The 14533-nt window shown below is 40.5% G+C and overlaps 1 protein-coding gene and 1 non-coding gene across 5 annotated transcripts in view; both read left to right on the forward strand.

Moving 5' to 3' along the window:
• The window catches only part of LOC125461085 (dynein axonemal heavy chain 11-like), a 466228-nt gene that overhangs the window by 400548 nt on the left and 51147 nt on the right, over window positions 1–14533 (forward strand). For all 4 annotated transcript variants that reach the window (XM_059654665.1, XM_059654655.1, XM_059654658.1 and 1 more), the window contains one exon: window positions 13164–13283. In XM_059654665.1, the coding sequence (XP_059510648.1) occupies window positions 13164–13283 (120 nt within the window). The remainder of the gene's footprint in view (window positions 1–13163; window positions 13284–14533) is intronic.
• Window positions 6345–6448, forward strand: LOC125449204 (U6 spliceosomal RNA). The gene has a single exon (XR_007246861.1). It is a non-coding gene; the product is annotated as a U6 spliceosomal RNA (small nuclear RNA).

The following is a 14533-nucleotide window of genomic DNA, read 5'->3' on the forward strand; positions in this document are numbered from 1 at the left end:
AACAGATGTATATTACTTAGTGTGTCATGTTTTGATTGTAATCGAGGGTGATTAAAAGTAATTAAATCTGCCCAAGACCTTAATGGTTCATGTAATTTGAATCTGAAGTGTGAATAAGCAAACAATCCGCAACATCTAACGTGTAAAATATCTTGTGCTGATTTGATTTGAGCAATTTGTATAATTCTAATATTTAATTCAAATAAAGTAGTTAAACAAAATGCATTCTAAAGTAGATTGCAATTTGGAAGATAATTAATTTCACATCCTCCTGGCTTGATAGTGCATTTTTGTAAGTAAAATCTGGCAAGTGCTAATGAATACAGTTTGCTGTAAACCAGAAACAGATTATATTCATTAGCCAAATCCAACTTTAAAAATGGTGAAAGCGTTTACCCTTTCATTGCAAATTGTCTTTGTGCTTATTTTTAAAATGTTTCCTTTTTCAGAAATGTAGTTTCGATTGTTAACTCCTATAACTTTGGCCTGTGAATGATGGGAACAGGAGTAGGCCATTCAGCCAATCAAACCTGTGCTCCACCTCCCTGCACTATGTCCTTTTCCCTGATACTGTTAACTTCCAGAAATCAATTGATTTCTGTCTTGAACATGCTCAGTGAATAAATTTTCACAGCCCACTGCATTAGTGAAATACAAAGATTTTGCACCAACTGAGTGAAGAATTTTTTCCTCATCCCAGCTGTAACTGGCCTGCATCTTATCTTGAAATCATACTTCCTAGGTCTAGGCTCATTGGCCAGGGTTGACGTCCACATCTACTGTGACACACTGAAAAATATTGGTAAATTTCAACAAGGTTACCTCTTATTCTCAAAACTCTAAGGAATAAAAATGCAGTACATGAAATGAGTCACAAAATAAATCTGTATAATTGATGTTGATTTTTGCAGGAAATGTTAGTTAGAGTTTTATTGTCAAGCATGCTCGAGTGTAGGAATACAGGAGTACAGTGAAACGTGTACAAAGTGGCCGTTCTCCGGCCCCACCTTATTTTACAAGGGACAGGTTTAAAACAGAAGCAGAAATAAAATGTTATTAAAAATGTACACTTCAATCAATTTAGCAGTAGCAAATGAAGAAATAGAAAATAACTTGCGATGTGGTTATCCTTTCATCCTTTGTGTCAAGAGAACAAGACAGTGAAAGAAATACCCATAGCTGCTGTATTTTTAGGGCCCTAGAGAGAGGCTTGATTGTTGAAGATCTCATTAGTTGTCACTTGTCTGAACCAAATGGTATAATGCTAAGCTTCTAATTAATCTTATCATGAACAGATTCAGAACTAGAAAGAAGCTATCACCGGTCTCGGCCAACATCTGAACTTGAAAAAGTATTATCCTTGTGATAATTAATAAATAAATCTTACTTAACTCAGCAATATATGTTCCATCAAACTGTTCCTCAGGCACTCTTGCATTGTAACGCTCCAGCAAACCCTCTCGCAACCCTGGCCAGAGTGAACCATCGAACACAGACATCAAATATGCACTTCTCACCTTCTTGTAAACAGACTCCGTAGAAGGATGAAAGAGAACTTTGAAGCAAAACAAAATGACCTTAGAAGACTGAGTAAACAAACTAGAAAAAATCTGAATTGCCACATGGAGTGAAATACAGGAAAACCAAAGCATCTGCAAACCAAATCTTACCTGGCTATAATGGGCACTACAGCTTCCTTTCTCCTTATCCCTAATTGATCCTTAGGACCTTGTGGCTGCCTTTGCAGCTCCACATATCTTAAGGCTGTCCTCCCAAATTGTACTTTCTGACCTATGGTATGAAAAGCCCAAAAATGGTAACAGCCAGCACTGTACCACCAAACATTTTCTGCAATCTGGCATGCCTTGACAGTCTTACAAATAGAACATACAATCCACCTGATAAGAAGCTAGTAAAGCTGGCCATAGCTTGGTAAAGCTGCTTCACAAAAATTTGAGTCACAATCCTTGTAGGGCAGATGCTATACAGTCTGCCCAGTTTCTGGATAACTGGATGTCCTTATCAACTCCTTAATGTATCCTCATAGGAAAGGACAAGTCAATATAAGACAGCTGACTGCACATTTTAAAAGCCCTTATCCAATAACATGTACCCTAATGCAACCCTGACAACAAACCTACACCATGAGGTTGTTGACCTGCTCGCCAAGCTGGCTTGTTTTTGTTCAGACGTTTTGACACCATGCTAGGCGACATCATCAGTGAGGCCTCCAATGAAGTGATGTTATTCTTCTCCTCTTGGAACTAATACTGTCCGGTCTGTTATGGTGAGTAGTATCATTCTCCACAGTTTTTGTTCTGCATGGGTTTGTATGTGGGGTCCAATTCTATATGTTTGTTGATTGCATTACAGGTGGAGAACCATGCCTGTAGAAATTCCCATGTGTGTCTATGTTTGGCTTGGGCTACTATGGTTACGTTGTCCCAGTTAAAATGATGGCCCATGTCTGAGTGTATCAATATTCAGGAAAGTCTGGTTTGTCGTTTTTGCTGCTAGCTGATGTTCATGTATTCTGATGGCTAGTTTCCTTCCTGTCTGTCTGATGTAATGTTTGTGGCAGTTGTTTCATAGTATTTTGTAAACCACGTTGGTTCTGCATGTTGTGGGAATGGAGTCTTTAATCCTTGTGAGTGTTTCTTGTAACGTGGCTGTGGGCTTGTGGGTCACCATGATTCCTTGTGGTCTTAGGAATCTTGTTGTCAGTTCTGATATGTTTTTGATGTAGGGCAGTGTGGCCAGTGTGTTGGGGCATACTGTGTCCTTTTGTTGTTGTCTGTTTAGTAGGCACCTGCGGATGAAGTTGTGGGGATATCCGTTCACAGTGAAGATTTTGTATAGGTGTTCTTCCTCTTTCCTGCATAGTTCTGGAGTGTTGCAGTGAGTCATGGTCCAATTAAGTAGTGTTCTAATGCAGCTTTGTTTGTGGGTGTTGGGATGGTTGCTGTGGAAGTTGAGGATTTGTGCAGTGTGAGTTGCTTTCCTGTACACTGAGGCTTGTAACTCCCTGTTGGTCATATGCTCAACTCTGACATCCAGAAACAGAAGCTGATTGTTGTTTTCTTCTTCTCTTGTGAATTTAATCCCAGCAGATACATTGTAGGTGAGGTGGTGGGTTTCTTCTAGCTTGTTGTGTTTAATAATAACAAATGTGTCGTCCACGTGCTGGATCCACAGTTTAGGTTGATTCTGACTGGGGGACCTTCACCTTCCTGGTGAAGCAGCACTTTATCTGCACTTCACTCAATCTAGTCTACTGCATTCACTGCTCACAATGTGGTCTCCTCTACACTGGGGAAACAAAGTGTAGACTGGGTGACTAAGATCCGTATGCAAAAAAGACACTGAGCTTCCAGTTGCTGCCACTTTAACATGCCACCCTGTTCCCTGGCCAGCATTTCTGCCTCAGGCTTGATGGTGTGCTCCAGTGAAGCTTAGCACAAGCTGGAGGAACGGCGCCTCATTTTCCAGTTGGGAACTCTACAGCCTTCTGGATTCAATATCAGATTCAACAGCTTTAGGGTTTGAGGCACTTTCCTCCATGCCTTACTCCACCACTTGCACACCAGGCCTGGTTATCACATCATGGTCTGCTGTTACACATCACCCATCATTAGCCATTGATTGTCTACTAATAGCTATTCATTCTCCCAGGCTAATTGTTATCCAATTCTTTGTCTGTTCAACTGTTCTTCTCTCTCTTCGGGCTCTATCTCCACCTATTGGTTATTCTTTAACCACCCTACTTCTACCTTAAAAAGGTTTTCCTAACTACCATCAGTTCTAAGGAAGGGTCACTGAACCTGAAGCAAGCAAGAAAATTCTGAGTAACATAACTTTGCTTGAATGATATCAAAGAATAGAAATTGCATAAGTACATACCTGAAATCTTATACGTCCTGATGGACAAAATGGTAAACAGTTATTTATCGGACTGTTGGATGAGACGCTTTGAGGTTCCACAAGGATCAGTACTGGGAGACCTTAATGTATTCCAACAAGCTAGACTTGATTGTACAGGGTACAATTTTAAAATTTTTGGTTGACACAGAACTGCAAGTATTAGGAAGAGTATAGCGATAGATTTCAATCGGTAGATGAAATTTAGTGTAGAGAAATGTGAATTGATAAACTTTCATAGGAATAGGGAGGAAAGGCAATATAAAAGGATATGGTCCTTGTCCTGAAAGAGTAGATGGGATAAAAAGGGTTTTCTTATAGAGGATTATAAGCCTTCGGAGCACCCTTTCTCAAAAACTGCTGGAAGCAGAATCTTTGAATATTTTCAAGCAGATATATATTTCTGATAAGCACGGAAGCGAAGCATTATCCAAATAGGTGGAAATGTGGAGTAATCAGATTGGCAATGATCGTTTTTGATTAACAGAAGAAAGGTTGAGGCGCCAAGTGACCCATTTCTGTCCCTAATTTCTGTATTCGTATATACACAGATGCTGCCAGAACTGCTGTGTATTTTCAGCATTTTCTGACTTTGTTTCAGATTCACAGCATCCACCACATTTTGCTTTTGTGCTAAACGAAAGGATCCAATTCTAAATGGTGCAGAGGAACATGAGATTATACTTGCAAAAATTGTTGAAGGTGACAGGTTAAATGTTGATAAAGCATTTGATGATAAATAAGGGCACCTGAGCTTTATCAATTGACCATCAAGTTACAAAAGCAAGGAAGTTTATGATGGACCTGTCTAAAATCCAATTTGACCACAACTGGAGTAGTGGATCCTATTGACCGCATAATTTACGAAGGAAGCGGAATATTTGGCAAAGGTGTAGAAAGGATTATGAGAATTCCTCCATGTATTCAGCTACAAGTATTGGAGGAGGGGCCATAATGCAACACAAAATCTTGGACCTCTTGCTTTCCTGGCTTCCCCTGATTAATTCTGGAATGGGAAAGATGAAGGATGTCAGCTCAGTGGGTGACGAGATAGGGTGTGCTGCATGATCCAGCAGTGAGGTGTAACCTGGCAGGCATGTGTGCTGGGGTAGGGTTCAGAGGGTATCTCTTAATTAGGAACTCAATGCCTAACTGAAAGTCCCGCCAGCAGTAAGGGCTGTCCTTGCAGGGAACCCACTCCATGCCCATTACACCAGCCAATGCCCTCACTATGCCCCCCGCATCCCTATTTTATCAGGCCTGCTTGACTGCAGGCCTTGATGACTCCAGCCCAGTTAACTGCATTCTAGGGCAGTGATCATTCTCCTGTGGCCCATTACAGTGCTGGCCTCTGATTGGCTAGCAGTTTTTGGAAGGAGGTAGAACATCTGCTGTGCAAGATTCCAGAGAGCCAATGCCAATCAGCAGATTGCCCTACATTGGCCATGATAGGGTTGTCACCCAGTCTTCAGCTATTGGATGGGCCCACCTCCACCTTCTTTAAATATTCATGTTCTCAAAGGCTTGAAGTAAACAATTTTTCCATCTATATTCTTGGTGTGCATGAGAAATATCACAGCAGAATATTTATCCCGTGTCTTCCTTAACTATAGACTTAATTGACTTCTGTTTTGAGTGCTTTACTTGACAAGTAAATCATTCTTTTGTCTAATTACTAATTTGTTGGCCTGATGCCCAGAAACAAAATGCAATCAAACTATAAATTGTTAGAAATACATGGCAGATCTGGGATCTTGTTACATTTTCCGACATTTTAACTCTTCTCATGCGAAAAGAAAAATCATTGGCTGTCTCTATTGTTATTGTATTTGTATGTCACATACATGTACTCTTAACCTCCATTTGTGGTTTTCCTCAGTTGTATCTGGGTGTGTACACAGCCATAGCTGGGCTACAAAAAATTAATTTAACAATGTCATGGTCATACTAGACTCTCAGAATCCTAATTTACTAAAAGCCAATATAAGAGTCCTATTTTTGTTTTAGTTTTCCCACAAACAGGCTTTCTTGCCTTCCATTCTCCACCTGAAAAGGATCTTTACCCAAACTGCTAACCTGCACTTTTAGCATCTACGTTTTTAATTTCATTTCAGCATTTGCTCATTTTTACTTATCAAAGCAGTAGTAAGATGCAGTGTTGAATGCAAAAGAGAATTTCACTTAAATTACATGCAAATAATGTCAGGATTAATCCAGATTTGAACATTACAATGTGATGAGTGCTTCTAAATACTTATAGTTAAATAGCTGTGGGATATTGAAGTTTTAACCAGTGGCATCATGTCAGTTTCTTTTCACTGTTTAAAAACTACAAAACCATTGTTGGATAGTGTCAAGTTGCCATTCTATAATGTTTTAAAAGTTGTTTACAATGTTCAGAGCTCCAAATAAGCCTTAGACATGTTGTTATTTCAGCAGTTCATATACTAAAATTAGAATGATAATGAGAAGATTAGCATGGCCCCTGTGCAAGGATGAGACACAAACTTGTGAAGTGTAAAATTTTACAGAAAGTTCATGGTTTGAGCAGCTGAAGAATTCCGGAGAAAAGCCAAAAATTTTGTCTTTAGGTCACTTCATCCTATTATTGGTCTGAATAACTTTCTTCTCTACGCTAATGCTTCCTTCAACTCCTAAAGATCAAAAGCATTACACTAGAACGCCACTGGGTACAGCTTCAAAGTCTCACAGCAATGTACAATGTTAGTTAGATGAAAGAAAACCCAAGATGCTGGCATAAAGCTGTAGGCAAGTGACTGAGCAGTCCAGCACCTGACTGCCTGTTGGATGGTCACTGAAGTACAGTTGGTGCTTCAGGAGTAGTTGTAAAGGAAGGCTGTGTGCTATACCACTGAATAGCATATCCCCATAAATCCTAATCAAAGAAGGCATGCAAGGATGCAAGAACTGAAGTGAGGCTGCAGCTGGTCGCATTAGTGGCCCTATGTTGCGTAACAGCAGCAGGTTTCTTTACAACAGATTCACAACTCTTCAGCTGGATGCTTTCACTATGGTTCCCGCGGATGTTGCCAGGTAGGTATGGCATTATCTGCCTCTCTTGCTGTTGAGTTTTTGTTGGATGAATCCATTCAATCGCTGCCAGCTGATGATTGTCTTGCTGTGCCTGCTTTTGATGTGGCACTATACACTTTGATTGGGGTGTTTCTGAAAGAACTTTAATATATATTCAAGCCTTTACAAAAGTTAACATCTGCTTTGAAATTTGAACTCACTGCGGCACTAATCACTTGGAGAAGTGAGGTATGCTCACCTCTGTTGTGGATATGGCGCTCTTCTTGTTATTATCTGGCTCATATAGGACCCTCTGCCTCTGTGCATGAGTTCATTAAATTGTCTAATGCCCATTGGAAAACTTACTGGTTTCAATGGAAATGCATGCAGCAAAAAGGATTTTTTTTAAAAAAAATTGGCACAACTGCTGACAAGAACATAAATTCTTACAGAAAATAACTAAACAAGTTTAAGGAAAGGGGTGAAAAATGGTCTAAATTTGTTGGGTCACCGATATAATAAATTTGTTAAACATCGTCAGAAATCACAGGACACCAGGTTATAATCCAACAGGTTTATTTGAAAACACAAGCTTATGGAGCCTCAGCCCTTCTTCAGGTGTTAGTGAGAGAGATAGTATCAGACACAGAATTTATAAGTAAAAGATCAAAAGTTCTCACCATTGATGGGGATGTACTAAACAAACTTAAGATGCTGTTAAATCTTTAATCAGTTAGAAGGCTTTAATTGATTATTATGTATATTTAGGGGTGGCACTGTGGCTCAGGAGTTAGCTCTGCTGCTTCACAGCGCCAGGGACCCAGGTTCAATTCCACATTCAGGCAACTGTCTGTGTGGAGTTCGCACATTCTCCCCATGTCTGTGTGGCTTTCCTCCCGATGCTCCGATTTCCTTCCACTGTCCAAAGATGTGCAGGCTAGATGGATTGGCTGCAATGAATTGCCTGTAGTGTTCAGGGATGTTTAGATTAGGTGGGTTATAGTGGGGTGGGTCTGGGTCAGATGCTTTGAGGTTCGGTGTGGACTGATTAGGCCGAAGGGCCTGTTTCCATACTGTAGGGATTCTATGATGATTCTGTGTAAATCCCTGAATTCCTTTCAAGTCATGGTCCTGAGAGAACTAAAGATTTAATCAGTGTAAAGAAGAGGTGATATTTTAGGCCAGACAATACATGTTAGGTGTGAGACCTTTGTTTAGAATCTGTTTGTGTTTTAGTTTGGAGTCAGACTGGTTTCATTTCTAAAGTAGGAATTCATAAAACACCACATTGATTGACTGTCTATAAATTGTATGCTTTTTGAACAAAATAATTTGTCTGCAAATACAGATTTGCCCCATAGATTCACATGTGTATGTGAGTAAGAGAGTGAGGGGGGGGAGAGAGAGTGTGTGAGCAGGGGTGGGAAGAGTGTGTCTGTGTCTGTGTTTGGGTAAGTGACTGTGTGTATGTATGCATGTATAAGATTCCGGTTGAGGCCGTCATCATGGGTACTGACCTTGGCTATCAGCCTCTGCTCGGTGACTCTGTGTTGTAGTGTATCCCAAAGTCTGCCTTGGAGGATGTTGCCCGAAGATCTGAGGCCGAATCCTTCACCACTGAAGTGTTCCCCTGCTGCGAGGGAACATCCCTGTCTTGGTGATTGTTGCACAGTGTCCATTCATCCATTCTCATATCTTGTTGGTATTTCTTGTTGGTATTGCTATGTAATGGTATTGCTATGTCTGTATGGTCTCACCAATATACCACGTCTCAGGACATACTTGCCTGCAGCATATGAAATAGACAACTTTGGTTGACTCACATGAGTACCCGCTGTGTATATGGTATCCATGTTGATGATCTGAAGTGTCTTGCAGAGGTTACCATGACAGGGTTGTATAGTGTTGTGGTCAATGTTGTCCTGAAGGCTGGGTAGTTTGCTGCAAATAATAATCTGTTTAACGTTTGGTGGTTGTTTGAAGGTGGAAGTGGAGGTGTGGGGAAGATCTTGGGTGAGGTACTCATCATCATTGATAATGTACTGAAGGGTGTGAAGAACATGGAGTAGTTTCTCTGCTCCTGGGAAGTACTGGACAACGAAGCGTACCTAATTGGATGTATCCTGCGTCTGTCTTCTGAGGAGGTCATTACAGTTTTTTTGTTGTGGCACATTGGAACTGGCAATTAATGAATTGAGCATTGTACCCTGTTCCTATGAGGGCATCCTGCAACACCTTCAGGTGTCCATCTCATTCCTCCTCATCTAAATTGACCCTGTGTATGTGTAGGGCTTGTCCGCAGGGGATCGCCTTTTAAAATATTTAAGATGGCAGCTACAGAAGTGCAGCAATGTGAGGTTATCTGTGGGCTTGACGTACAGTCAAGTACAAAGGTGTCTGTCCCTGATGGAAATGCAAGTATCCAAGAATGAGACTGCTTCCAAAGAGTAGGCTTTGTTAAGTCTGATGGTGGGCTGAAACTTGTTGGTATTGCTATGTAATTGTTTCAGTGATTTCTCACCATGAGTCCAAAGGAAGAAAATGTTGTCAATGTATCTGGTGTATTTGCACTGGGTGGAGGTTCTGTGCAGCAAAAAAGTCATGTTCGAACCTTAGAATGAAAATATTAGCATACTGGGGAGCAAATCTGGTCCCCATGGCTGCCCCGTGCGTCTGATTGAAGAACTGGTTGTCAAAGATGAAGGCGTTGTGGTCGAGGATGATGTGGATGAGTTGTAGGATGGTATCTGGAAATTGGCAGTTGGTGGTATTGAGTACGGAAAGTTTTGCAGCCTTGCCATTGCCGTGGGGGATGCTGGTGTTCAGTGCCGAAATGTCCATTGTGACGAAGAATGTTCTTGGTTCAACTGGTCTTGTAGTGTCGCAACAGAAACTGGGGGTTCCCTGTACAATGGATTTTAAGATGTCCTCAGCAAAGCCAGAGAGGTTCTCACACAGGGCCCCATTGCCTGATACGATAGGGCATCCAGGTGTATTTGCTTTGTGTATCTTCGGAAGGCAATAGAAGTCTCCTACGCAGGAAGTACACGGGATGAGAGTACGTATGGTTCTCTGAAGGACTGGATCAAAAGTCTGTTGAGTTGATGGGTGTGTTCTTTGGTCGGATCAGCAGGTAGTTGCCTGTAGTGTTCCTGGTTATTCAGCTGTTGGTACACTTCCTTGCAGTAGTCCCTTCTATTCTGTACGATGATGACTCCTCCTTTGTCTGCTGGTTTGATGACAATGTTGCGATTGGTCTTGAGAGCACAGATGGTGTAGTGTTCTACCTGGGTGACATTTTGCACTACCTTGTGAGTGCAGCTGACGAATCTGACATTCACGCATTCTCTGATGGCTCACGCATATCTGTCAAGTCCTGGGCAAGCCCTCCGAAGGGAACCCATTCAACTCCTTCTTTGTCCACTCCCCTATGGACCTCTCTGTTGACTAATCCAGTTCATTGGTTATCTCACTGGGCTCACTGCTAGCATCTTGAAGGCGTTCCCAGAGCCTCATTTGTCTGATAAATTCCTCTGATAAATTCCTCAGAAGTTGAGTTCTTAGCTGAGAACTTCGATCTTGACCGTTGAAGGATGTGGTCGGATAAGTTGACGATGGATTTTCCAGTAGATTTGGTTATTGGTGGTAGTGATGTCAAGTTGCTCCAGTTTCTTGTGCTTGGTGTGCATGTAGTTCTGTTGCCTTGTCTGTTTGGCAGCATCTTTTAACTGTGCTGCTGTATCCTGAGCACAGGCTGAGAATATTATCTCTATGTTGATTTCAAGGTTACAGCACTTGCTGTAGGGTTGGTGCACAAGATGATTGAGGAGTTTGCAAGAGGTGCGATGGCAAAATCTCTCAGCGTAATCAGTGTTATGGATCAACTTGCGCAGGTTCATGATCTGTAACCCTTTTGGGATCTTGTGTGGTTTTGGCATTTCTGTCGGAACTTGACGCCTGTGTCGCTTTGCGTGATCCTCTTGGAGATCTTCTCCACTTTGAGCTGGCAGTTGGTGGGGTCAATGGTAGCTGCGATGTGGAGGGCCCGGCATTGAACGGGCGTGGATAAGGTTGGAAATTACATGATGCCAAGTTGTAGTCCAACAGTTTTATTTGAAAAAACAAATGTTCCCCCACTGGGAGGGAACGTTGCTGTTCCAAAGACCTGTCTGACCTTTTTAAACATAACATTGAATCCAGCCTAGTACTTAAAAAACACTCATTTGTATGGACACAGTTTGGAAGCATTATAAAGGTAGGGTAAAGGCATGGGAAGTGTTGTTGCATCATTCGAAGTTTAAAGCTCCTAACATGAACATCCTACACCAAGCATGCAGCAATGGGTTAACTGCACTACAGCAAAGCAGCAGTTTGCAGGAACTTCTGAAATATTATAAATTTTCCCCAAATTATGTTTGAGCAGGGCTGTAAATTGTCAAACAAAAAAAAAATTGCTGCAGAGAAACTCAGCAGATCTGGCAGCATCTGTGAAGAGAAAGCAGAGTTAATGTTTGAGTCCAGTGACCCTTCACTGAAGAAGGGTTTCTCTAGCAATTTATGTTTTTGTTTCAGATTTCCAGCATCTATGATTGTTTGCTTTATTTTGCTGTAAATTGTCAGAATGTTTCCAGACAACATTACAAGTGTGTGTTATGAACAAGGTGGAAGAGTGCACTAACCTTTTTTTAGTCCCATTGCTGCTCTGTTCATAACAAATGCTAAATTTAAGTAGTGGTGATGTGGTCAATTTTATGTCTCAGTCTGTATCTGATTTAATATCAAACATAAGTCAGCCAGGTTACTTTTGTCAAAAAAGAATAACAAGTTTGTTACGCATAAAACTTTAACAAAATATAAAAAGATTATTGACAAAGAGATTTAGACTGTGCAAAAGTAGACATAGCTTATATTCTATTACCCTAAACTTAACATAAGGCAAATTTGATAATAGACAGATTATGTTTAAACCCCAGGAAGGCAACAAACAGCAATATAACAGACTCTTCATTCAATCAAACCCCCTTTCCTCAAAGTTAATAAGGATCACTAATTTTTGTTAAAACTTCACAATGGACTCCAGTTGGTCACTTTAAATAATTTGGCTTAAAACTCACTCAAAAGCCATTCTAACTTGAACTGAGACAAAGAAGCTGCAGATGCTAAAATCCAAAGTAGACAAACAGGAGGCTGGACAAACGCAGCAATCCAGGTAGCATTTGGAGGAAAGGAGCAGTCATAATTTCAGGTACTATCCTTCCTCAGGACTGGAACTGGTGGTAGGGGAAGCTGCAGATGAGGAATTGGGGGGTGGAGGGTTGGAGTTAGAATAGTAGTGACAGGTGACACTTGTAGTAGATACAACCTGGTTAGTCGATGGGAGTCTATCAGGGTCTGCTTCAATTATTGCATATATTCTGGTGATTCACCTTCCTTTCTGAGGACTACTGCAAATGGTCGTCAAGCAATTTCTCAGAGGTATAACTTCAATTTAACACAAACATAAACTTCACCAAGTCAGTACTGCCCCTAGATTTGTCTCCTAAACTCTAACCTGACTCAGCTGCACAAAGCAAATACCACTTACGGAAAACCCTCATTCAGCTGCACTAAACTACTAATGGCACTGCGGAGATCCCAGGACTTTTCCTGAGTCTCCCAGAGTTTCATCCTGAGTTCTGTCTGTACAGAGCCAGTTGTCTCCTGAACAAGACAGCTTAACAATTATTTTCTGCATCGAGTCTGCCTTTGTCTCTATCTTTCACCTTCTCTAAGTGACTATGACTTGGAACTGCTCTTTTTCTGAGAAATCTATTGAAAACATTACAAGAAATCCCACCTTTTTTCCTATGCAGAATTGAATTTAAGTAATATTTTGGAACAGTCAAATGTATAAACCCTAGGAACTACTTTTGTTCCTGAATGTTACAGTGTTCACATAGGTCTGGCTCCTACAGTACAAAGTGCATGCAAAAAGAACAAATTTGTTACACATACATGCAAAGTAGCCTGCAACTTTTACTGTTGATAATACAAGGCTTATTTCTTGAATCACAAGAATAGGCTGGATATCTCAGATTGCATTTAACCTTGTCAGGTCATTGTAGGGAATCAGAAAAGTTATTTTGTGTAATAACTATTTCTGATTTTATGATGTGAATATTTACAATGACATGCCATAACTGGAAGTACTTAGTGTTTTCCTGTTGCTGCAGGTGCCTTGGGAAGATCTGCGTTACCTGTTTGGGGAGATCATGTATGGAGGCCACATTACTGATGACTGGGACAGGAGGCTGTGCCTCACTTACTTAGAGGAATACATGCATCCAAAAATGGCAAGTATCATAATCATTTCAATTGGCTTTGATAGTGATTCTAATGAGGAAAACTTTAATGCCAGGGTAAAACTATGTACCGGATGGCATTACAAATGTATGAAATTATTTTGATGCCTTACTAGTATTTGGACTATCCACATAAAGGCAACAATACCAAAGAAAGCAGATTGTGGAAGAATTGCATCATGGCAATGTAGTTGCCTTCTTCCCTGTTTAACAGACAAGTTGATGACAGATTAATGCACTGTATCTTCATCACCAACTAATCTCCTTTGGCCAAGAATTAAGTTATACCATAGGAAATCTTTCTATCCTATTTTCCTTTCTCAACCCCATTTGTCCTTCATGCGGTGCATTGTGACACAGGTAGCTTTTTATCAAGTCTCTGCCAAAAGGTCTTGGGCCAATTTCAGCCTTTCTTCTTCCTTTGAATGAAGGACATTGAAATTCAGCAGCATGACACATGATTTATATCACAGTTAAATATTCACAAACACTTGATGGGAAAGCAACATACATTAATTAATGTTTAGAATTAAATGTTAAAATAATACAAAACTAATTGGAATCAAAGCAGTCTGTGTTGGTTGTGTAGATGGCTGGATCAGACCGAGGCCCCTGACTCTATTGATGATGGGAGAAATACAGAGTCCAGATGCGTGGAAGCAGGGTAGATTAGACTGAGATCTCAGTTTGTCTGGACTGACCAATATTTCTAATGGTTAGGCAATTGAAACTGCTTGGAGCCCTATGCAAATATATGTGCTGCAAAGCCCTATGTTACTCCTGAATCAAAGAATACACCTCCTTAAAGGAGAATTTAATTCACTGCTGTCGACAGTGGGACCTCACTGAAAAATACTTCGTGGAATCTGGAATCTGTACAATCAAGTGGTCGATAATACTTTAGTGAAAAGACAATAAAAATGATAAATAAAAATGCATTGAGACACATGAATGTCTCTTTATAACCTTTAATAATATTTGGTAATTCTGATAAAGTACAATTTCCTCTAGAGTGTGATTTCATAGTAACAATGAACAGAAGGTTGGACAGCAGGCCATAATTGAGGATAGACAGCTTGTTTGAAAGACTCGACCTATGTTCTTGTGTTCTTCAATTGAGCAATCTATTAATTATAACCTGTTGCTTGCCCATTATTGTCTCCTTCTATTTATTGCTTTCAACTGTAGATGTCTCAGTTATAATCATTGTCTACAGTACAGTACTTGGATTTAACACAAGA

This window comes from Stegostoma tigrinum, chromosome 2, assembly GCF_030684315.1.
Source record: "Stegostoma tigrinum isolate sSteTig4 chromosome 2, sSteTig4.hap1, whole genome shotgun sequence".
NCBI classification, from domain to species: Eukaryota; Metazoa; Chordata; class Chondrichthyes; order Orectolobiformes; family Stegostomatidae; genus Stegostoma; species Stegostoma tigrinum.